Below are 23,790 nucleotides of genomic sequence, written 5' to 3' on the forward strand. Positions count from 1 at the left end.
GAAAACATGATATCCTGAAGGCCCATCCTGCTGTGCTCTTTACTATGAACATGTGTACTCAAATTGGTTATACCACGGACTTATTTTAACTTTCCACAGTTCACCATGGCGTGCCTTAGTGTTTATCCATGTAGATAGCTACCCTATTACTGCAGCATTTTTTTCCTAGACACTCTAGGCAAAATGGTGCAGAGCTGGATGTGAGGTTGATACGCTGTCCCTCCTGTCTGGGCCCCACCTTCCAGACCCTGAAGCCCCTTCTCTCACCTGCCACCTCAGGCCACTCCACAAGCCGCCTCAGCAATGGGGCTATTCCATCATTACCCCCTACTTCCCTTCCCCCCACCAAATGAAAATCCTGTTTTTTTCAGTGTAAGCAAACTGATCTGGCCATTAGGAGGAAAGTAAGCTAATTAAACTAGTATACACTATTTCTTCTAACTACACTTTAATTGCTTAAGACAGCAGCTAGCTATTGTTCCTAAGGTTGCCAAATTCAGCAAATAAAAATACAAGACACCTAGTTAAATATAATTTCAGATCAATAGTGAATTTTTTTATAAGCATGTCCCAATTATTGTATTTTATCTGGCAACTCAAAGTGTGCCCTTTCTTCGAATGTAGCAATTTTCAGAGAAACTTTGTTAACTCAAATCTCTAATTTGTGGAATGGTTATTTCTTATTATTGCCTTACAGTAGCTATGCATATTTTTATGAAAAGACAAAGAAAAGTAGGAAAATGTAGTAGTATTTTTCTACTTCCCAAACCCAACCATATTAGCATTGTAATATGTTTCCCTGTGCATAAGATTTTGTTTTGCTTTGTTTTATCACACGGTAGCAAACATATGGTATATATCTTGCTTTGTACTCCAACTCTTTCTTTTTTACTTTAGACTAATGGAATTTTTAGAAAGTGACATTTCCTGGGTTTGGCCAACTAAGATCCCCCTAGACACTGGAAGATGCTCAGAGCAGATTCTTGCTGAATTTCTCTCTCCTTTTCCCTCAAATACTCTCAAAATTCCTTCTCCAGCAATTCAGCCACTCCCTTCTCAGGGAACTCCATTCCCTACTTCTGTACTGACTCTTTTGCTTCTGTTTCCTGCAGGCTTGGACTCACAGGTCTCAGCTCTCCTGAGCTGCAGGTTAGAAATGGGCTCCTGTGTCCCGATCCTGGAAAATGCAGCTCTAGCCCTTTCCTCATCCTAAGTATTTCCTTGGGAACCAGGGTCTGAATGGAAAACTAAGCTACTGCGTCACTCACACCTCCCCACACCACTAATGAAATTCTGCCCAAGTGTGCCTGGCCTTCACCTAGCAGTCACTGCTCAAAGCTTAAAGCTCTGGGAGCTGCAGGGCAGCCACAGCCTCCACCATCATCCCATCCCCACCTCAGCATCTCTGGAACCCTGCATATCATCTGCTTGGAGAAGTCAGCGGTTGGAAGAGGCCCTCCCCTGACCTTTCTCCTGACACAAAGAATAATTAAGTGTGGTCTCTGCCGATAAAACCATGGGGACCACAGAGCCAAAGAAAATGCACAGGGAAAATGCAAGTAAATACCCAGACCCTACAGGCTACAGGCATCTGAGAAAGAGACAAACTTGCAAGTTAGCTCTTCCAAGCTCTACCATGCTTTGAGGGTCCAAGCAGTCATAGGAAGACTCTGAGAAGACCCTGTACATCTCTTGAAACTCGTTGTACATCCGCTGGGCCTCCTGGCTCAGAGCACTCCCTCTGATGCCACTAAACTCAAGCTTTCCCAATTTGTGGAAATCCAAAGTTGTCTTCAGAAGATCCTATAAAGACAATTTGCAATAGAGTTAAAATAATAATGATGATGATAACAACATCAGATGACACTCAAATTAGTATGGGAAGGGCTGGAAATTATATGGGGGTGGGTGGCTGCTTAGGAAAAGGTGAAGCCTGATTAGTTTTGTAACCTTACCATTAGATTGGGTTGGTATAAATAACTCTTGGTGAGACTTGCTAACGAAGAGAAAATTCCGATAAATAAAATGAACATACACACACAAATCAAATTTATGCTTCAGCCTCTTTCCGTGTTCTCTAATAAATAAAATGCAATAATAACATTATCTACATGGCTGGTGGCTTTATACCTATTTAAAAAATTAATTTCAAATGAACCATGTTATGTGGTTCTAGAATGACAGGTATTTTGGAGGATATTGACAGGAAAGTGGATCCTCCAAACAGTCCGGAGGACAAGCTCAGAGGTGGCACCAACATTCTCACCAATGACTTCTGCTAAGAAAAGACATCTGCGGGGCGCCCTTGCCGGGCATACATGCTGCGGTAGACCCTGTGGCCGGCTAGGCGGTGGTGGGCAATGACAGCTCTGTGTTGGGACAGTAATAGTGAGAGTGAATCAAGTCAATGCGGGCTTAGGATGTAGGCCAGTGCCAGGCATACAGTAAATAGGCAGCGAGTGTGCATTACTGTCACTGTTGATGTGGCAGTGGCCCAGCTGTGCTCAGGATTAAGTGACAGGTGACAATACAACCTAGAGCCCTGGGGAGGACAGGATCCTGCCCGAGTCTATCGAAGATGCTTCACCTCAGATAGGATGGAAGCTTCCAGGACACGTCTAATGTGACAGACTGTACTTACATCTCATTAGAACCCATCGAAAATCACAAAACCTCCAAACCAAGACATTCTCCCTGTTATCCCTTCCAATCTGTGTGCTTACCTCTTCAACAGGAAAGAGGGAAATTAAGGTGCCTTTGTGTCATTTTGGCAAACATGTAGTGTGGACCCCTGGGAGCCAGCTCTCTATCCAGAGGAGGTTTGAAAGTAAAGAAAAGGGAACACTGACATGAGGCTGGAAACCCAGCAGGCCCTGGCACCATTTCAGGGAATTCCCACTGCCACTGGCCACCGCTATGGGCTGACCCATTAGGCTAGCAGAGGGCTGCCTATCTCCTTCCTGTCGCTGGGACACCAAGTCCAGCAGCAGAGACAGAGACACTGGGAAGTGCTGAGAAGTGGCTGACTTTCCCCATGTTGCCAGGTGGGTGCCTATCCATGCAGCCTTGGGCAGCCATCTAAGAACGCTTTTTGCTCAGCTGTGTTCAGGCATGGCTGTGAGCAGGTGGCTGAAGTGGGAGAGGAGAGGAGGAGGAAGAAACAGCCAAGGGAAGGAAGACATACACCCAAACCAGGAGATCTTGCCAATGCTGGGGAAAGGGGGCAGTCTTTATTTAAACACACGTTCAACTTTGAAAACAGCAGTCAATTTGATTTAAATGAAATAGACTTAAATAGTAATTCAAGTCATTCAAAAAGTGCTTAGCTGCTGTCAGTGTGATAGGAGAAACATATTTGTGCAGTGGAATGTCACCTGGGTACCCATTTTTCATAATTCTGTGGATGTCAATTTCAATTTTTAGGAAATACCCTCTAACCATTTTATTTATTTTTTAACATCTTTATTGAAGTATAATTGCTTTACAATGTTGTGTTAGTTTCTGCTTTATAACAAAGTGAACCACCTATATGCATACATATATCCCCATATCCCCTCCCTTCTAACCATTGTAAAATTAAGGCAGATGCATCTCGATGCATTTGATTACATCGGAAAACTAGATGATGATTTTGTTATACTATTTTATTTCTCAAGAATTCTTGAAGCATGGTCCTGGGTGGTCACTGCAAGGTGTTTTATCTCCAATCTAACAGGCAAATCATAGGTATTAGAAGAATTCTTACATAATCATTCTATTTTTGGAGAAGCCCTGGTCACCCAAAACAATGGATATTTACATTGCTTTACTTAACAAACACACGATGGGCAATACATTTATTTAGGGTTCAACTCCAGGTCTTAAACCTTTCCTTACCCCGCCACCAATAAAAAGAACCTCCCACCCCACTTTTCTCCTGCACTCTCTATGCCCTTCCCCTGCGTAAGCTTTCTTTAGAACTCTTATAATACTCTGGCATTATAATACACTATTTGGGATTATATTACATTATTTTCTATCCATCTTTCTCAGTAGGTTGTAAACACCCCAGAGGTCCCACTGTATTTTCAGTCCCTGGAAGACTCCCAGATGCTGAAGAAATATTTACTGAATGAATGAAGACGTGATCTTTGACCTTTGACTTAGCGACAGCACCTCCAGGAGAAGGTGACAGGGTGGTAGAGACTCTAGGAACATTGGACTCAGAGCAATTGGAGAAAATAAGGAGAATTAGACAAGAGCAGAGAATTAGAAAGCAAGGCCAAACTGTGTCTTTAAATGTTTGAAGGGCTTTGGTCAAATGCAAGGCAGAACCTTGCATGGTCCTGCTCTGAGGGCAAAACTAAGGCAAATGAGTAAATGGGACCCAGGAGATTTGGTGTCAAGTTGTAGGTTGAACTTATAAAATTTCTTATACTTGACCATTCTGACCTACAAGAAATAGCAATTTCATGTGGTTCCACTCCATAAAACAGAACCATCTCATGCCTGAAAGGCCCGACCATAGACTGGGCTGCTAAGAGAGGTAGTGAGCTCTCCATCTCTGGGTGGATTTTAGAAGTTTGACATTACGGAGGTATTGTGAAGAAGATTAGTGCATCAGGTGGGAAGTTGTCTTACCACCGTAGTAACAGATTTATAGTAATCATGGTGACTGTATCTTTGATTCTTAAAATATTTAAATGTAAGCTCTTTTCTTGTTTATTTAGAAGTCCTCACAAAAAAAAGGCCATTAAACCAATAAGAGGTTTAAATTATATTTTTAAAATATCCATTTTTAACCGTCATCGCTGTAGACACACGAAATTCATTACGCTATATACAGGCTGAAAATGGCAAGTTCAGTGGTAGGACAGAGGGCATCGTGGAAAGAGTGTAGGATACGGCACAGATCCCTGGATTCACACAGCCCTGGTCTGCCATTAACCAGCTGTGAGACTTAAAGCAGGACATTTGATTTTTCTAAGCTTCCTTTTCCTAACCTGCAAATGGGTTAGAGTCACAACGGAAGTGCTTTTGTACAACTTCAATAAACGGTAGGTGCAGTAATTAATCTTCATTACCCCGGTGTCATTAGATCAGGCTGGTGGCTGAGAGATGTATAATAGCTAACACACAGACACTCCTTTTAGAGACGGAAGCTACATAGAGCATGGGGTCCTAGGCAGCTGGCTGGACCAGCCAGCTACTATTCTAACGAAAAACTGTGCAGCCTTTACTAGGGTGGTGAGGGTGGGTTCCATCTGTGCCGTGACCCCACAAACAGCAAGCCTCTTCTCGGGAGAGGCCGCACATCTTAAAAGAAATGCCTTCAGAATTCATTAAGGGCGAGCACAAAGCAGACATTCATAGATGAAAATCTCAAAGGTCATTGGGAAACAGTTTTCTTCACCTTCTGAGGGAGGCCGATCTCATGCGGCTAATGTCCTACGCGACCGAGGGCTCAGGCCCGTCTAAAACGGAAGCGGCCCAATTAGGCCAGAATGAAAAGAGGCAGCGAAAGGGCTGGAGACTGAGGAAAGAGCAAAGGAAAAGCGCTGTAGATTCGGTCAGTTTATTACGTATCTGCCCGCTAATCACCGCGCATGAAGCCTCAGCAGGAAATCATCTTGTCTCCAAGTGAATCACAGCTTTACAGCAATTTGACAATGAAAGAAATGGGGGTTCTCTCCAAGCTGCTTACTTACTACATTGTTTGAGGGAAGAGGCTTCGGGGAGAAACATAAACAGGGCACCTGCAGAATCTGCAATATTATGACACAAAAATGAACTCTCTGTGTGTGATGTGTCCATGTGTCATATGCGGTGTTGTGTGCACAGTGTGTGTATGTCCGTGTGTGTAGTGTGTGACTGTGTCTGTGTATGCACAATATGTGTGGTATGTGTGTGTGGTGTATGTATGTGTAGTGTTGCGTGCATATGTGCAATGTGTGTGTGTGTGTGTGTGTAATGTGCATGTGTAGTGTTGTGTGCATATGTGCAGTGTATGTATGATGTGGTGTATAATGTGTGTATGTATGTGTAGCGCTGTGTGCGTCTCTGTGTGGTGTGTATAATGTGTGTGTGTTTAATGTGTGTGTGTGAGTGCATGCGCACTGAAGCATGGAGCAGGAAGGCAGGGTGAGGGTAGGAATCAAGAGGCAGCTGAAGACTCTCTTCCTCTTTGATTTTTGACTGTTGCTTCAAATTGCAAAGATTTTATATACTTTTGGGATTTCCTTAGTAAGGCCCTTTCATGGAATGGGAATTATAATTTTACCCAAATGACTTATTCAGAAAAAAAGACCTAGAAATCATGTGGTAAAAATAGTGTGTGCAAATGCAGGATAGAGTGTGTCAGGACAGAAGAAAACCACAAAACCAGTGTGGGACCCTCAAAAGGGAGGGAGGGAGGAGGGAGGGAGGGAGGGGAAGAGACCTTTAGAATCGCTGGGAGACGGCTGAGTTTGGTGGAAAGACAGTACTTGGAACCCTGTTCCCCTGGGTACCGGGTACCAATCCCAGGTAAACCTCGCTGAGCCTGTGACTTTGGGCAAGTTCATTTATGTGTCAAACTTAATGGTGCTCATTTGTTAAAGTAAAGGTTCTTATATCCAGCTCTTACGAAGGTTTTAAGGCTGCAGTTCTGGCACGAGACAGGCTATTGAAAGTTGTTAGTTCTTTCTTGGTCTATCCTTCCTTTCCCTTCCAAGGGCTGGCACGCTAAGAGACGAGCTGCGTCATGGGGATGGAGAGGAGCAGGAAGAGGAGGAGGAGGAGGACCGCGGTTTGCGGGCGAAGGCAATTACTCCGCGCCGCTGCAGACAGACCTGCAGGCGGACAGCACCTCCGGCCAAGCAGGCCCTGCCCCCACCTTCACTTAGCAGGTGCCCAGAGGGGAAGCACCAATCGGCACAATAAAACTTTCTTGTTTCAAACAGCAAGAGCAAAAGAGCAAAAGGAAAAAAGCCATACAAATCAGAGGGAAAAAAATGAGAGAGAGCGATGAAGACTAAAAACCGCCCTAAACAACTTAACCCTGGACACGAGCAGGCAGAGAGGGAAACGCGCTGATGTCATTTTATTAACATCTCGGGGGCCACAAAGTGTACAGAACGGCAAGATGTATAAGGACGGGTTCATGCTAATTCTTGCTGGAGAGAAGTAGATTAATCTCATTTCAAACAGGCATCCATCACAGAGATACACAGAATGTTAACTAAAGGGCAACATGAAATATGCCTGGAGCAGATCGATAAGTCTGTGTCCCACTGCACTGAGCTGAGTGGGGAAGAGACGAGGGAGCCGGGGGCCAGGGGGTGAGTCTGAGCAAGTGTCTGGGAGATGAAAGATGAAAGGGGAGAAACACCAGGACAAGGGAAAGGAGCAGCCATGGGAAAAGGGAGAATCAGGTAAATGTAGGGTGTACAAAGAGCCAAGAGAAACTGAAAGAGAGAGAGAGGAAAACAGGGAAGGGGAAGGGAGACCAGCAGAAAGGAAAGGAAGAGGGAAAAGGGAGGCAGAGGGGAAATCGGTGGAGAAAAGAAGCAGAGAACTGAAGCAGAGCCAGGGACCGAAAATGGAAGAGGGGAAGGAACAGGAAGACAGAGCGGGTGACACTCAACTCATCTTCTAATTAAACTGGGGCAACTTCTTTCTATGCACCTGTGCCCTTGATTCAGAAAGAAAAAGCAGCCTGAGAGCAGGCTATTGTGAGGGTAATGACTCCAGGGAGACTGGTGGCCTAGGCTGCTTATTTTTACTGAATAAACCCAGCAGATTAGGCGCCCCAGCGTTAGGATAGCTGTCTATATGCAAAGTCCCATCATTAGCATGTGTGCAGCGCCAAGTGCAGCCCAACAGCCTTGCAGAGCTGAGCTTTGCTTCCTGGCCTCCGGGTGAGGACCACTCTCAAGGCTGGACAGCCCGCACACAGTAAAGGCAGTTGTCTGCCGTGTTCACCCTGGCGGCCAGGGGCAGGGTGCAGCAGGAGAGTGTCTGTCACCTCTGGCTGGTGCCGGAGAGGAAGGGACGGAGTGGAGGGGGAGGGGAGGGGAAGCTGCTCGTCAAGAGCCACGGTAGAAAAGGCTGCGGAAAAAGGACCCATTTAGGATAAAGCTAGATATCAATTATTTATACTCTCTGTGATCCCGGTGAAGGATTTAAGGTGAGCCTTTCGTCTCGCTTTCTCGCTTATACATTTTGTCTGTCTCTATTCCCTCTCCCGTCTTCGTTCCCTGAAGAATTCCTACTGCAGTTTTGAAATTTATTTCCTCTTGTGCTCCCACCCTCTCAGACCTTCTCTAGGTTAGAGACCCCTCCTTCTTGCTCCCAATAACATGCCAATTTTGCTTTTTTCATGGCACTTAATAGGCCTCAGTGAAACTTCCTGATTCTGTGTCTTTGCATCCCTGGATCTCCTCCATCTGTCTCTATCTTCTCCTGGGCCATGGCTACTGGTCCATGGGCTTCTTACAAGCAAAGCTGTACCCCAGCCACCGTCCTACCTCCAGGTCCCAGCTCAGTGCCTGGTGCATGGTGCCTGGTGCATGGCAGTGCTGGACCGATGCTTTTTGAGCTGGAATGAACAGATTCAATTTCACTCTCTCCTATCCTCATAATCCCATGGTTTGTGCCACTTATCACAGCCTCCCCCAATATAGCCCCTCTCTTTTTCCCAAATCTCTGCTGATCATGGCTAGAAACATGATTCTGATTCCTTCTCAGTCCTGACTGCTATTGTCTTAATATTGAACTTGACCCTGAATTTCCCAAATTAGTTTTAGGACAAGTATTTATTTTGTTTTATTATGCCCACTACTCTCCCTGCAAAGTTCAATCAGTAAATACAGAGTTGCAAAGTGTGAAAACACCTATTAACCACACTAAACTCTAAAACAATCAAAAGAGAAAGCCTTATGCTTTCTCACCTTGGTCCTTAAACTAACATTCATATTAACTTTTAAACAACTGCTGGAGGGGAGCCACAACTTTGAGCAAAAGTCGTATTTCTTTTGCACAGGGATTCATGCTAGTCTTGTAGTTTTCAGAGCAACCTTGAGGGTGGGAGAGTAGAGTTCAAAGCAGTGGCTTTGTGGGAATGGCCAGCTGCATCCAGTCAGCTCGCTGGTATTTTGCATGAGATTTCTAGCAAGAAGATTATGGGTAATTTGAAAAACAACTGTATTTGTCGATTGATTCCTTCGGCCTTCTTTCTGAGTCTATGATCAGAATTTCCTAAACTTCTAGTACAGTAAAACTACCATTACATGATGACCGATCAAAATAGTTGTTGAATCATGGGTTTTTCCAGCCAATGGGGAGTGGGGGGTGGGGCAACCACCATGTTGTCTTGGACCTTTTCTTACTCTGTTTTTTGTTTTTTACTTTATCATTTTTTATTTGGTCATCCTATAGGCAGACATAAACATGGAATAAAGAAAAGAAAGGCCAAATTTTGATCTAATAATACAGCATGGGAATTGCAAATACATTATAATTCTCTTAGTGCATTCTCCATACACAAAATGTAATGAAAAGGAGATAAAAGAAAACTTAATTGCCATTAGAGAATAAAATAGGATTTCCACTTACATCTTGAAAGGCAGCTAGTCTTAAAAATTAATTCATTTGGGGACTTCTCTGGTGATACAGTGGATAAGACTCCACACTCCCAATGCTGGGGGCCCAGGTTCGTTCCCTGGTCAGGGAACTAGATCCCACATGCATGATGCAACTAAGAGTTCACGTGCCACAACTAAGAAGCCCACCTGCCACAACTAAGACCTGGTGCAACCAAATAAATAAGTAAATAAAAAAAATTTTTTTTAAATTAATTCAAAATGTTCAGGTTTCTTCCTCACTTTTTTTTTTAAAATCTTAAATACTCCACTTTTTTAAAAAATTGAAGTACAGCTGATTTACAATGTTGTGTTAGTTTCAGGTGTACAGCAAAGTGATTGTTATACATATATCCATTCTTTTTCAGATTTTTTTCCATATAGGTTATTACAACATATTGAGCAGAGCTCCCTGTGCTGTACAGTAGGTCCTTGGTGATTATCTATTTTATATATAGTAGTGTGTGTATGTTCATCCCAAACTCCTAATTCATCCCTCCCCACCCCCTTTGTTAACCACGAGTTTGTTTTCTATGTCCCTGGGTCTATTTCTGTTGTGTAAATAAGTTCATTTGTACCATTTCTTTTAGATTCCACATGTAAATGATATCACATATTTGTCTTTCTCTGTCTGATTTACTTCACTTCCTATGATAATCTCTAGGTCCCTGCATGTTGCTGCGAATGGCATGACTTCATTCTTTGTTATGGCTGTTACTTTTTGGATCCCTGGACGGCTCCCTCCTTCATGGAGCCGGGGGCCTGACAGGTACGAGAACACTCACCTGCACCATGCCCAGTCGCCCCAGGAAGCCATCCAATCGCACGAAGACCACAGAGGACTGGAAATCCCACTCCCGGACTTCCTGGTTCTCTTTGAAGTAAGAATGGAGATTCTCCCTTCTGTCCTGAAACACCAGCTTGAAGAAGCTCAAGGTGTCCACGACCACTTGCAGTTTTCTCTGACTTTCTTCCACCTCACTTCTCAGGAGGTCTTCTGGGCTGAGATAATTAGAGGCCTGGAGGGCAGACAGGTTAGTGGCACTAAGCCTGGCTACAGGTACAGGACGGCCCACAACTCTGCCCAGCCCACAGCTCTCAACTGAGTAACTGCCCAACCAACGTTTCTCAGAAGCCTAATATAGGAAACGTCGGACCCCATCCTCAGTTCCACAGGTAGACTGGAACCTGGGTTCAAGCCATAGTCAGTGATTGCAAGTGACCAACCAGAGGCAAGGAAACACAGTGAGACTTTCCTTGGGCTAGCTGGGGCTGGGCAGGTGTCCTTTCCAGGTGTTTCGTTGTGACTCATTGGCTTTCTATAGTAAATAATTTGAGTGCACAAATTCTTTGAACCAGAGGCTTGAACCTGGAAAGCTGTGAGTCTGAATCCACTGGACAGCTATCTTCACCACCACAGGGAGGGGCCAAAATAACTGGGTCCTGGTGACCTCATCCAGGCCTCATTGTAACCCAGGGCTGAAGCCAACCTCTCCTTGGACTTCTGAGATAAATGAGCCAATAAGTTATCTTTTTGTTGATGCTAGTTTGGGTTGGGTTTTCTTAGACTTTCAATCGTAAGAGTCCTGGCTGACAAACATGCAGTGATGGAACATCGCTGGTCTAGGAGTCAAACAATTAGCTTCCGGTCCTGGGTTGGGTGACCTTTGGTGACTCAGTTAAACTCCCTGAGCTGTAACCCTCATCGTTAAATAATAATAGTAAATTAACAAGGTTCTCCCTGCCCACCTCGCAGGGTTCATGCACAAATGACGGGGATGTCACAGCACTTTGTAGCCTTCAATGTGCTCCACAGATGTGAGCCAATCTGGGGGGCTGATCACCCAAACCTTGTTAAAGGCCTCATTCTGTTTACAGGTGCCCTCCTCAAGGTTTACGCTGCCCTGGTTGGTGCTACACGGGTCCCTAAGGAGCATAGAGCGTGTGAGCCAAGAAGCTGTTTCTACATAGCTCACGGGCAGTGAGTTCTTAGCACGTGGGGGCATGATGTGAGCCTTGCCATACAGGATCACACTGGAGCCTCACAGCCACCCAGCAACTCTCCGAGGCAGGTCCTCTTCTTTCCACCCTTGCACAGAGGGAGAGTGAGGCACAGGGCAGGTGAGAGACTCACCCAGGCACATACAGCTGACAAGTAGTGATGCGGGATGTGGCACAGGGACACCTGACTCCAGAGGCAGCATTCTTAGCTGCTGGGCTTTGCTACTGACCTAATACCAGGCCATTAAGATCCTTAAGGAGGTTGAAATTTACCACCCCGACCCTGCGCCTGACCCGGGTCCTCCCAAGGATCCCAGCAGGACTGAGAACACCTTTGTGAGTTACTGGCTGTGATGATAAAACAACTCAAGTCTGAGAACCCTTTGGACCCTAATTATTTCCCTGCCCTGAGAACAATGGACACTTCATTCTTCTCATGACTCGGAGCCATCCAGCGAGAGGCTGGGGAATCCCGGGCGCAAACCTGCTGGACCAGAAGGTTGCAGATCTCCTGCAGCAGCACCATCAGGCGCCCAGGGCAGCGGTACAGCTCACACGTGGCCCAGATCAGGCAGACCACGTGCAGCAGAGGCCACAGCCGTGGCTTCACCTCAGGAAACTCCAGGCTCTCGAGCGTTTCCAGGTGGCGGTGCAGCGGCACCAGGTGCGTGTGGATGTCCCGCGCTTCCATCAGAGCTGGAAGGAATTGGAGACGATGGTCACCTTCCTGGCTTGAGGCTCACACCCACGGAGCGAAGCCCTGGGGCCTGGGAGTGAAGGATCTGCAAAGCAATGGCTGCGATCTCTTCCTGCACTAAGGGAGCAGAGAGGGCTGGTCCCTGAAAACTTTCTAGCTCTTATGAGGAAACACTGAAAACAGAAGAGCCTGGGCAGCTGGAATAGTGGTCTGAGGAGGCTGTCTTATAAAAGTCCTGTATCTGGACCTCTTCCTGGCCCTCCCAGCCCCAGTCTGGTGCTCTGCGTGTAGAAGACGCTCAGTAACTGTTTGCTGTTTCCTTTGCTGCTGTTAACTCCAAGGCAATACAAGACAGATGACAGAGGACAGGTTTTAGAGTCAGAGAGATCTGCCTTCAAATGCCGATACATCAAATGTATGACCTTGGGCATGTTTAACCTCTCTGAACCTCAACAACAGGCTGAACAGTAACTAATTTAAAGGTTTCTCATGAAGGTCTGAGGGCAGCACACACAGAATCTTCATATACAGCTAGCTCAGTGCCTGGACCAAAGCAGGCGTTCCATACATGGTAATGTCTCTGATAAGTATTTGCTAATAAAGAATCTCATGAAGCTCTTACAGAGGAGAAGTCACAGGGAATACAGAAATAGCCCAGGCTGATTATGGAAAGGTTCTGCTGGTATTCAAAGCCGGGAAATCTCCTGCCATTTCCTTTGAATGCAGGCAAGGAAAGAGAGCGGCTTCCACCAGCCATCCTGCGGCGGCTGAGAGGGGAAACTAGGAAAACCAGTAGCTCTGGGCACTAATTCTGCAGAGCCACTTACAGGGAGTGCAAAAGTCCACTGAACAAACTGAACGGGAAGGGAGGGTTTATAAAGGCTGGTTCTTTCCTGGGCAGATAACCAGGCACTGTCATGTGACAGCAGATGGTCTTGGGTTATATTATGTGGATGAAGCTCTGCATTCATCCTAAAGGAAACTCAAAATATATATATTACTGTATTTAGTAAGCAGTTTCAATATGCCAGGCACTGTCCAACTCACGAGACATATACCAACTCATAGAAAACCCTGTGAGGTAGCTTTACTACTCCGCTTTATAAGGAAAGACATTACGATCTAAATAACTTGCCTAGACTGTGAATCGGCCACCCCTGCTCAGCTGAGTAAAAGGAAGATTATACCCCAAGCTTATCATGTTGAAGCCCTGGCTTGATGGCTGTGGGGCTCACTACACACAGGAGTTTGAGAGGTGTACTTTATATCCCAAATGGACTTGTGGGAAGGACTATGTGAATCCAATATTTGAAAGTCAGGTGTCATGGTAAATTGATTAGAGCAGCGATTCTTAAATGGGGGAGCTGATGGAAGTATCAGAACCACTGTGGGGTGGGGGGTGTCAGAATCCAACAGCCACTCCGATGAGCACACGCTCGGGCTTTCACATGGGCCTCGAGGGAAGAGAAACTGAGACCATTGTGCCAGAGGAGCTTCCTTTTTATATTTTTTAATAAGCAAAATCTCCTTTAATCATACAAATAGGCATGCCCCTGATTTTTAAGAGCTCAACGTTTGAGGGCCAGCTCATCTATTCCAGGGTGCAATCACCTTGGCTCACAAGCCAAATGAAGTCAGAGATGAACAGAGTTAGACGCACAGCTTTTAAAAAATGCAAATATAGGGACTTCCCTGGAGGTCCAGTGGTTAGGACTCCATGCTTCCATTGCAGGGGGCCTGGGTTCAATCCCTGGCTGGGGACCTAAGATCCCACAAGCTGCACAGCACGACCAGAACAAAACAAAACAAAACAAAATTCAAACATAAACCCCAGCTGCACAGGGATATGTGTGGTTTGCTGATAAATCTTTAACAACAAGCCCTTCTGGGACAAAAGCCTTGATCTCAAAAGCCTTTAGCATTTGCCAGTTTCTGGGGTGTAAATACTCCCAATCTTCCCACCATGTCTGATCTCAAGCTACTAACTTGCAGTCATTGAGTGCTAGGGAGGGCGCTTTGCAAAGGTTGCGTACAGTGGGCTCTCTGGAGAAACTGTGAGCCAGTCCACATCAGCTCCAGAGAACCCCTGGCCTTTACTTCTCTCCACACACATCCGCCTACAAATATCCTGGACTGGCAACTGGGCCGTACTGTGCCGACCCTGTTCCCTAGTGGCCAGAGGCGAGAACTCCCCACTTAGTCTTTACTGCCCTGGTCTTTTCCCCTCCAGCGTATCTTTACTTCCGGTTTCCAAGGTTCTTCGTTGCCCAGTCAATTCCACTTCAGACAATCTTGCTCCCACACATTTGCCTACATCCTTTTAACCTCCTTCTTTACTTCCCATGTGCCCACTAATCCAGGACTATCTCTTTTCCTCTCCTTCTCTTCCATCCATCTGTAAGCCAAAGAACTACCCTGATTGTGACTGATAAGAACAATGCACATAGTATATCTGTGCAGAATAAAGACAGATGCTCTGAAATGAGAAAATCAGTTGCAAGCTTCTAAAGTATTTTTATTCTCCATAGACCCCACCAATATTTCTGACCAAGTCTCTACCTGGCAACTCTAATCAAAATTTCTTTTCTTCCATCATCGGGATTGAGTTATATATTTCAAGGATTTCTATTTTTACAGTGGTGTTTCTCTGGGACTACTATGATGATATTGTTGTTTCTAACTTCTTTTCATTGCTGTCCTATACTCTTCTGCAAACAACTTTTAGAAGCTGGCCTGGGGAACCGAATCTTTTATAACTATTAATCAATGTGAATGATTATACTCTATTAACCTATTAATGTGAAAAATATATTTGGGGCTCTAAATAACCAACTCATAAATATACTTTTACTATATGTTTTATTTCAGAGCCTCAAATTTCAGTCCTTTGCATACCTCCTTTATGATATTTGTCATGACTGCCTACGACCTGCAGTATTACTTCGTACTTTTCTCTAAATTGACTCTCATTTTAGCTTAAATAAAATCATATAAAATGAAAACTTTAAATCTCTACTATAAATGGAAAACTTGTATCATCTGCCAAAAAAAGTTACCCGTTAGCACATTTTAAAATACACCTGTCCATACATCTCCCACAACCATCTCTCACACCAGCAGTGGTACACATATCACTTTTGGGGACACTATCTCATTTGAATTGGAGTATAAATTGGGAATAACAGTTGATTCCTCTGGCACACAAAATCTCTCACAGAAGCAATAAACTGAGACCCCAACAGGGACCCCATTCCAAGCCAGCTCTAGATGCTGGCAGAGCAGCCTCCGGCATGAGATTTTAGGGCCCGGAAGGACCTCAAAGACCAGCTACTTAAGCCAGTTCTTCTCTGTTATAAAGCACATGTAAGAAACTCCACCACTGGAACTTTCATTCCTTTATCTGAGTGGTTTCCAAACCCTATGGGAGAAGGTGGGACAGGGGATCCATCAATGGGCTCTGGACACAGGACACTCCCTCTTTAGCAGAGCAAATACACCTTGGCAAGTTTTAAATTTTGTACTCACACAGGAGATTGCATTGAAGGAAAGTTCTGATAGAGAAAAAGTGTTTGAAAATCACTGCTTGGGTTAAGCTTAAATTATATGAAATTGCAAACACCTTTAAAAGCACATTCTGACCTACAATACTGAAGAGCTGGGAGGAGTTGTGATAGGAGAAAGGAAAGAAGCAAAGTGCACTGATGAGGAGAGAGGGAGCCCTAAAAATTTTACCTCTTTCTAACTATAGACTTTGCTAGATTTGCAGTTTTGACAAGGGCCGATCTTGTCTGGTGCTCAGATGGCCAGGATATTGCAGTCCCATCTGACAGGCGCAAAAAAGGCAGAATGGAGCTAGAAATGGAACAGAGACTTCCCGAAGAGCCAGGAGGTGGAAGGAGGTAAATTGCAGAGATGGGGGAATCACAAAGCGCATTTGCCATTGCGGTAGAGTCAGTAAGGAACTTCCGCCTACCCCACCTTACAGCAGCCCAGGGAAGCAGGTGGGAAGTGTGTGCGCTGTTCCATGGCACACTCGAAAGCTCAGAGAGGTGAGGCGACTCTGTCAAGGGCACAAAGCGCTGGAAATGCAGACAGAGCACAGGGCAGCTGCTTCCCTGCCTCTACATTTGGCCTTCTTGCCTCTGTGCTAGACTGTCTCAGGTTGGAGGCTATAAGGACTGGAATCTGCTGAGATCAGAGAGAAAGATAATTCAGCATAAATACGAAATTTGAGCCAATTTATGAAAATACTTGCGGGTCCTCACCTGCTACAACATCTCTGAACATGGCTTGGAAAGCTGGGAAGTAGCTGCTCTGAAGCTTGTCCAGAAGCCCCGCCATGCCCCTCACCTTTATCGTTCTCAGTTGATTATAAATGTATTCCAGATCCTCAGACCTGCAGCACCAGGAGAAGAGTGAACCCAGGTGAACATCAGGAAACACAAGTCACGCTGCGATGACCCACCCTCAGATAGAGAGAGGAAGCCTGCCTCAGGGTGCTTCCGCAGAGGCCTCTGTTCCCAGAACAGTGAGGACCAAAGCCTGAGTCTGGAACACAGGTTCAAAGGGGCAGCTCCAGGAGGTAGCAGCAGGGAACACCGCTGTGACCATCTGGTGGCTCAAAAGCTTGGCAGCTGGAGGTCACTGGCTCTTGCAGGCAGGTTTGGGGTGGGGTGAGAGAGGTGTCAGGGTAAGGCTGTTGGAGGAGGGCCCCGCAGTAGGTCAGCAGAATGATCAGAAACCAGGCAAGAGGATGGGGCATCTCAGCACGGGGTGCAAGTGGGACTGGAGCCCTACAGGCATGCCTGGTCACATGACATGCAAGGACAGGGACACCTGCCTCAAACATCTGTCTGTCTCCTTTTGAGTAAAAGATTAATCAGCACAATGATAAATAGGAGCAGGGAAATGGAGAGGAAGAGGGGGAATGAGCAAGAGCAATAATTAGGTCTTTCTGGAACCTGTGGGGCTAAGACACAGTGGACAATGGACTAATGACTGCCTGGAACCTAGGAGACGCCGTTCAGTGGTGAACTGCCAAAATCCGTCTCTTTCTCCAGATCCTACAAAAAATGTGTGCATACTGACTGTCCAAGGAGAAGGGAGTAGACAGTAGAAAATATGAAAGAGAGTTAATTAATTTTACATGTAATTGAAAGAGCCTTTGAAGAAATGCCAGAAGATACACTGACAGTAGCTCAAGAAACGAGGCATGACTATTGAATCTTGGGGAAAGTGTCAACTCCCAGTGCAAAGAAGAACTGCATTGACCCAAATGACATCAAGCTGTCTGCTCCAGGGGTGATGAGAGACACCGAGCTGTCTGCGCCAGGGGTGATGAGAGATGCCTGGGGGTGGGACCAGACTCAATGGCTGCCTCCCCCAGCCCATTATCCTCTGAGAGACATCTGCTTCCCAGGGTTTGAGCCTGTGCCTACCTGCTCTTCCAGAACTCCAACTCCACCTGTGGGGTGGGATTCTCCCCCTGTAGGAGAGGCTGGGAAGACTCCCTCTTGAGCACCACCTGGACTTGATGGCTCCACTGGATCACTGCAGACTCAATGGCATACATGACTGACTTATCCATAGAATCCAAGCTGTGAAAGATACAACAAATCTCCTGGGACACTGGAAATAGCTTAACTCTGGGTGTCCCCCAAAACAGAATCCCCAATCTTTTAAAAACAGGTGGGAAATTCCACTTAGTCCAAGCATTTTTTTTTTTTTTTGTGGTACGCGGGCCTCTCACTGTTGTGGCCTCTTCCGCTGCGGAGCACAGGCTCCGGACGCGCAGGCTCAGCGGCCATGGCTCACGGGCCCAGCCTCTCCGCGTCATGCGGGATCCTCCCGGACCGGGGCACGAACCCGTGTCCCCTGCATCGGCAGGCGGACTCCCAACCACTGCACCACCAGGGAACCCCAGTCCAAGCACTCTTAACTTTTGTTGGATAACAGGCTCTACCGAGTAGTCAGTGAAAAGTACAGATCTTCTCCTCAGACAAGCTGCTTATGCATGTGTGTATACAGTTACTCATACACAATTATTCAAGATTCAGAGGCTCGCCAATATTCTGAAGGCTCGTTTAAGAACTCCGAATCCTATCAAGTCTTTCTGTCAGTGCAGGAATACACTGGACAGAAAACATCCAAATGGTCACCCAACCTTTGCTTGAGTCCCACCAATGCCAGCCAGTTCCCTACTTGACAAGGCAGCACATTCCTCAGATCAGCTCTCCCTGGGAGACAGTTTGTCTCTACTTTGAACCACGTCTATCGCCCTGCCAGTCCCTCATTTGGTCTTAGTTCTGACCTGTGCAGTAAGAGGAAATAGGTTACTTTCTCCTCCACATGGCAAGCTATCAGACATCCAAACACTACTATCCTTTGTTCTCACTTTTCTAATGAAGAATGCAATTCCCATGCATTCCCCCCATACACCTTCTAAATAAACTAACTAACTAAGGATGTTTGGAAGGGATTAAAAATCAAAAATACATTTTGGTTGCCTTTTCACCAAGTCTGAACTGACAATAGTTCATGCCAAGAACCCAGGACATGGGTGACAAAGAAAGAGAATCTGTCATTTGCATTTTCATGCCAGAAACCTACCTTCACTTAATTTAATTAAATTCATATTTGCTGAGCAATGATATGGCACAAGTGATTATGGACGGTATTAAAGGGAGAAGATACTCACCTCCCTGAAATATGATCCAACCTTTTGGGAAATTATCAAATTTGAACAAAGGGAGACAAACTCAGCAATGATTATATACACACACACAGTGAATGTTATTATGTTAAAAGAGAAAAGGAATAGGAAAAGGGTAATTTGAATTTATTTATTTTGGAAATTGTGTATTTTTATTAAACCACAGTAAGTTTTACAGTTAACCGGGAAATTGCTTCAAATTATATATGTAGCAAATTACTTCCAACAGCAAAAACTCATTATAAAGTACATTGCTATCCCATGCATTAGTTATTCTTCAGATAAAATCATGGGCCCTGAATACACAATGATGACATAATACATTTGGAGACTCCCGGCAATATGGCAGACCAAGCACGTGTAGGAAAATGGCCTGTTGCCACAAACATAGAAATGCTGGATAGAAGATGATTAAAAAATAGCATTTAGATATATAGCCTGGCTTGAATGAAAACGCAAAGAATCCCCACAGGACAGAAGCAAACCTGGACGGTAAGTGGAAGCTGATAGTTGGCATCACTCTTGCACGGAGAAGAGGAGGAGGCTTTAAAGTCTTCCCAGGCACAGGAGGCATGGACCTCAAGCCTCAACAAAGCCAGATTTGTTTCTGTTTGGAAAAAAATCCCCAGGACCTGAAAAAGGTCTCCAGCTGCTGGGGGAGGAGGGTCTGGACAGTGACAGTGTGTGCTAGGTAAATGCTGGGAAGAGGCGTGCTGTCTCCCAGACCGGACCTGGGTCTTTGCCAATGATGAGACACTGTCCTGATAAGCGAGACACTGTCCTGATAAGCGAAACACTGAAATCAGCGTGGCTACTCTCAGCCCTGAAATAGTTCTGAGCAGAAAAAAGGCCATGTTGCGTGACAGCCTTAAAAGACGTCCGGCAGACGGACTGGGGCGAGGGTAGTCATCAGCAAAAACATACAGTCTGAGGATGCTGGCAAACAGTGGGCTTGTGTGCAGAACAAAGAGATATGCAGAGTCAGGAACAGAAAAGTCGTAAAGAAAACACTCAGATAAACCAGCATCTCCCACATCTCTGAGGCCCATATGGCCAGCCTGGTGGTACTTACGCGGTCTCACTTTCAGAATCCACAAACCCCATTTTTTCTGAGCCGACTGGAAGAGGCAGCAAAGTTTTCCCCTTCGCTTGCGCAAGGAGAACCGAGAGGTCACATTGGAGGCTGTGGGCGTGTCGCTGGACATCTTGGCAAACCACGTGGGGCCAGTCTAGGTGATTCTTCTCATTGGCCAGGATGGGGATGACAACCTGGGACAGACGTGCACAGAAAAGAAAGGCAGGCAACTTCTGAAACCCTAAAGACTATTCTGAGAAAGGTCGAGAGAGCTACATACTACCTTTTGCAGGTCCCTGTTCTGTAAGACCTAATTATTAATAACCAACATTATGTATTGCCTTGGCATCTGGTAAAATCGGGAGGGCCTCGAATAGCCTATCCACAGTTTCCCTGCCCACTCTGCTCCTGCCGCTAAGGCCCCTAGTCCAGCAGCCCTGCTTATCAAGGGGACCAGGCATGGCCGCTGCCCATCCCTGAGGAGTGGGCTTCAGTTCCAGCCAGTGGAATATTCACGCAAGCCGATCCCATCCCCCCACAGGAACCAGTGGGCACCACACTCACTCGATAGTACAAAGCTTGCCTCCCACAGCCCCTGTTCATTTGCTCTGTTCCCACGTGCAAGCCCCCATGTGGCCCTGCCTGGCACAGCATCTCCCTCCTCTGGACTGTGAGTATCTGTGCTAATAACCTGCGGGTCGTCTCATCTGTCCAGTGTTAAGTGTACGGCCACCCCCCAACCCTAGGGCAGGAATCCCTTCCTCATCAACGGGTGAAACTATCACAAAGGCCAAGAGGCAAAAAACAGGACAGATGCAGGTAAGCATGACCCTCTGTCTACAGGTGGCCTGAGAGGGCATTTTAAAGAAGCAAGCCAAGTTGAGGATCTTGAATCTATCTGTAGGGTGAACCTGAGTTGGTTTTGGCCACTGAACATAGCCCCTCTTCTCTTAGTATTCATCTCCAGATCCAGAGGTAGATATGAGAACAAATCTGAGCCAATAAGAGTTAGGCCAAAGTCTTCTATCTGGACATTTTGAGGAAGAGAAGCTTTCTCTCTCTACGAGTCTGGAACAATTGGTGGCCAACTTGCTACCATATGGAGCCTTCGAATGTGGTCAATATGGGGAAGAGAGAGTTTACAGATGGAGGAAAAACCAAGTCCTATGACATCATTTGAGCTCCTGCATCAGGCTGCTCTTCAACTTTCTGAGCTGATTTAAATTGAGGTTTCTACCATTAGCAACTTAAAAAGTTGTAATTCGTGCAACTCACTAGGAACCTCTGCCTGTCAAAAGTTCACAACTAATAGAAAGGGAATACTAGAAAGAAAAAGAGATGATCAGGAAATGTGGTAAGGAGCTGCCTAGCAAAGACTGAAAAGAAAACACGGACTTAAATGGTTGGTTGGTTTCCATATATGACCAGTGAGTCCATGTGGCTATGAGATAGAAGGCCTGGACCCAGCATATGAAGCCAAGAGAATGATCCTTGCCTGGTCTGTCTGGAAGCAATCACTAAACTGAGAACTTACAACAGCAGGTGAACAGGGGGTGCCGAGAGATAAAATGTCACAAATTGAGCTCTACTCACATTCATGTTAAGAAAGGACCCCTTGGACCCATGGCAGGAGGCCTAACAGGGCAGAGGGGATAAACAAGAATTTTTCTAGGATCTGAAAGGCAGGGACTGTCTTATACCCACAGTCCTCCCTAGGGTCTGACATACAGGAAGCACTCAATAGAGGTTCAGAGAATAACTGAAATATATGCTCTCTGAAGAAAAAGTGGCAGGTGGGCTTGGGTGCATTTTGGAGGGCTTTCAGTGATAGAAAAATAGTGAATATGAACTTTCTATGAAATGAATATTCTCAATGAATATCTATCAAGAGTCTACCACATGCTAGCACTGTTCTAGGTGCTTGGAAGGCACATCAGTGAACAAAACAGATGAAGATTCCTGACTTGATGAAGTTTATATTCTAGGGAAGAGACAGTCAGTAAACCATAAGTTCTGTGAAAAAAAATGAAACAGGTGGGCTGGAAGTGATGTAATGGTAAATAGAGTGATTGGTGCAGATCTCATGAGAAGGTAACATTTGAACAAAGACTGGGTAGGATAGGGAGAGTGTTGTGCAGACCCTTGGGGGAAGTATACTGAGGGAAGAAGGAATAGCCAGTGCAAAGGCCCTGAGGTGGGAGCATGCCTAGTGTGAACAAGGAGCAGTGTGGAGGTCAGTGAAACTGGGACAGGATTGGCAAGAAGAGTAGGGGTGAGTAAAAGGGGTCAGATCACATGCAGCCCTGCCTGTGGGATTTTGATTTTTACTCTGAGGAATGTAAATCATTGAAGGGTTGTGAGCAAAGGACCAACATGGTCTGACATCTTTTTTAATAGGATCGCTCCAGCTACTGATTGAGAATAGACTCTTGGGGGCAAAAGTGGAAAAAGAGATTGGCTAACAAGTTATTGCTATAATACAGAAGAGAGTGGCTTGGCACAGGGCAGAGTAGAGGAGATAGTAAGAAATGGTCCAATTCTACATAAATTTTGAAGGCTCAGCCAAAATGATTTCTTAATGGATTAGTCGTGTGAGTAAAAAGGAGTCAGGATGATTCCAAGGTTTGGGACTTGGGCAACAGGAAGAAGAGAACCGCCATAGCTGACGTGGGGAAGAATAACGGTGGAGTTAAGTTCTTGTGGGAAGAATTGGGAGTAGGTTCTTGGACATGTTAGAATTTGATAAATCTACTGAACTTCTAAGTGGGGACGCTGAATAGGCGTCGGATTTGGCAGTTGGGAGCTCAGAGAAGAAAAGTCTGGAGATAACAAATCTGGTAGAGGTAGATGAGATGATTCATAAGATTCTGAAAGGGAATGAGTGCCCCCCAAGGAACTGAGTATATACAGAGAAGATGCCCAAGGAATGAGCCCAAGGGCTCTCCAATGTTAGCAAGTTAGCAAGAAGCGGGGGTGGTACCAACAGGGGAAACAGAAGAAATGGTGATGGTGAGAGGAGGAAACCAGAAGACTGGTGACCTGAAAGCCAAGTGAAGAAAGTGCTTCCAGGAGGACAGGATCACCACGAGCTGTGTCAAAGGCTGCTCACAGGTCAAGCAGGAAAAAGACTGAAACATGGCCATGTGATTCAGACAAGTAGAGGTCACTGGCGACGTTGACAACTCTTTCTTTTCCATGCAGTGTGGGGGTAGGAGCCTGACGAGTGAGGAAAAGGATAGGACATAGCAAGACTAGACACGCAGTCTAGACATTTCTGCTCAGCTTCACGAGGGCGGGTATACGGTAGGCAGGGAGTTGGAGTTCACCAGATTTATGGTTTTGCCAAAGACGTACGACAAAGCGAGACAGAGGCCGTGATGATAATGATGGAGCACTTGAGCTGGGTAAGGGCGGAAGGACGTGGGTGTGGAGGATAGACAGAGGGCAGGCGGCAGGATCAACGGACTGCAGGTCCCAGCAGGGTCACAGGCTTGTGGCAGGGAGCTGCTGGGGAGAGGGAGCTGGAAAGACAGGAGTAGGGTCAGAGAAAGAGGTGCCTGGAATTGGATCACCAGGGCGTGGTCTGGTAATGCAAGGACTGGGAACAGCACGGGAAGGGGTGGTTAAGATAGGAAGGGCGACAAGGTCAGCGGAGGAGGAAGGTTCAAGGGGCCCAGAGTCCGGGTTAATGAAGGATCACTTATGT

The 23,790-nt window shown here is 45.9% G+C and overlaps 1 protein-coding gene across 1 annotated transcript in view; it reads right to left on the reverse strand.

Annotated features, from left to right (window-relative positions):
* Positions 1 to 23,790, reverse strand: part of DNAH9 (dynein axonemal heavy chain 9) — a 301,339-nt gene that overhangs the window by 272,027 nt on the left and 5,522 nt on the right. Inside the window, exons 2-7 of the mRNA XM_029211821.1 lie at positions 20,082 to 20,278; positions 17,736 to 17,894; positions 16,563 to 16,693; positions 12,085 to 12,296; positions 10,385 to 10,618; positions 1,636 to 1,803 (exon numbers count right to left, since the gene is read on the reverse strand). Coding sequence (XP_029067654.1) covers positions 1,636 to 1,803; positions 10,385 to 10,618; positions 12,085 to 12,296; positions 16,563 to 16,693; positions 17,736 to 17,894; positions 20,082 to 20,278 — 1,101 coding nt within the window. The remainder of the gene's footprint in view (positions 1 to 1,635; positions 1,804 to 10,384; positions 10,619 to 12,084; positions 12,297 to 16,562; positions 16,694 to 17,735; positions 17,895 to 20,081; positions 20,279 to 23,790) is intronic.

Source organism: Monodon monoceros, unplaced genomic scaffold (genome assembly GCF_005190385.1).
Source record: "Monodon monoceros isolate NGI ecotype Baffin Bay Population unplaced genomic scaffold, NGI_Narwhal_1 Super_Scaffold_9, whole genome shotgun sequence".
NCBI lineage: Eukaryota > Metazoa > Chordata > Mammalia > Artiodactyla > Monodontidae > Monodon > Monodon monoceros.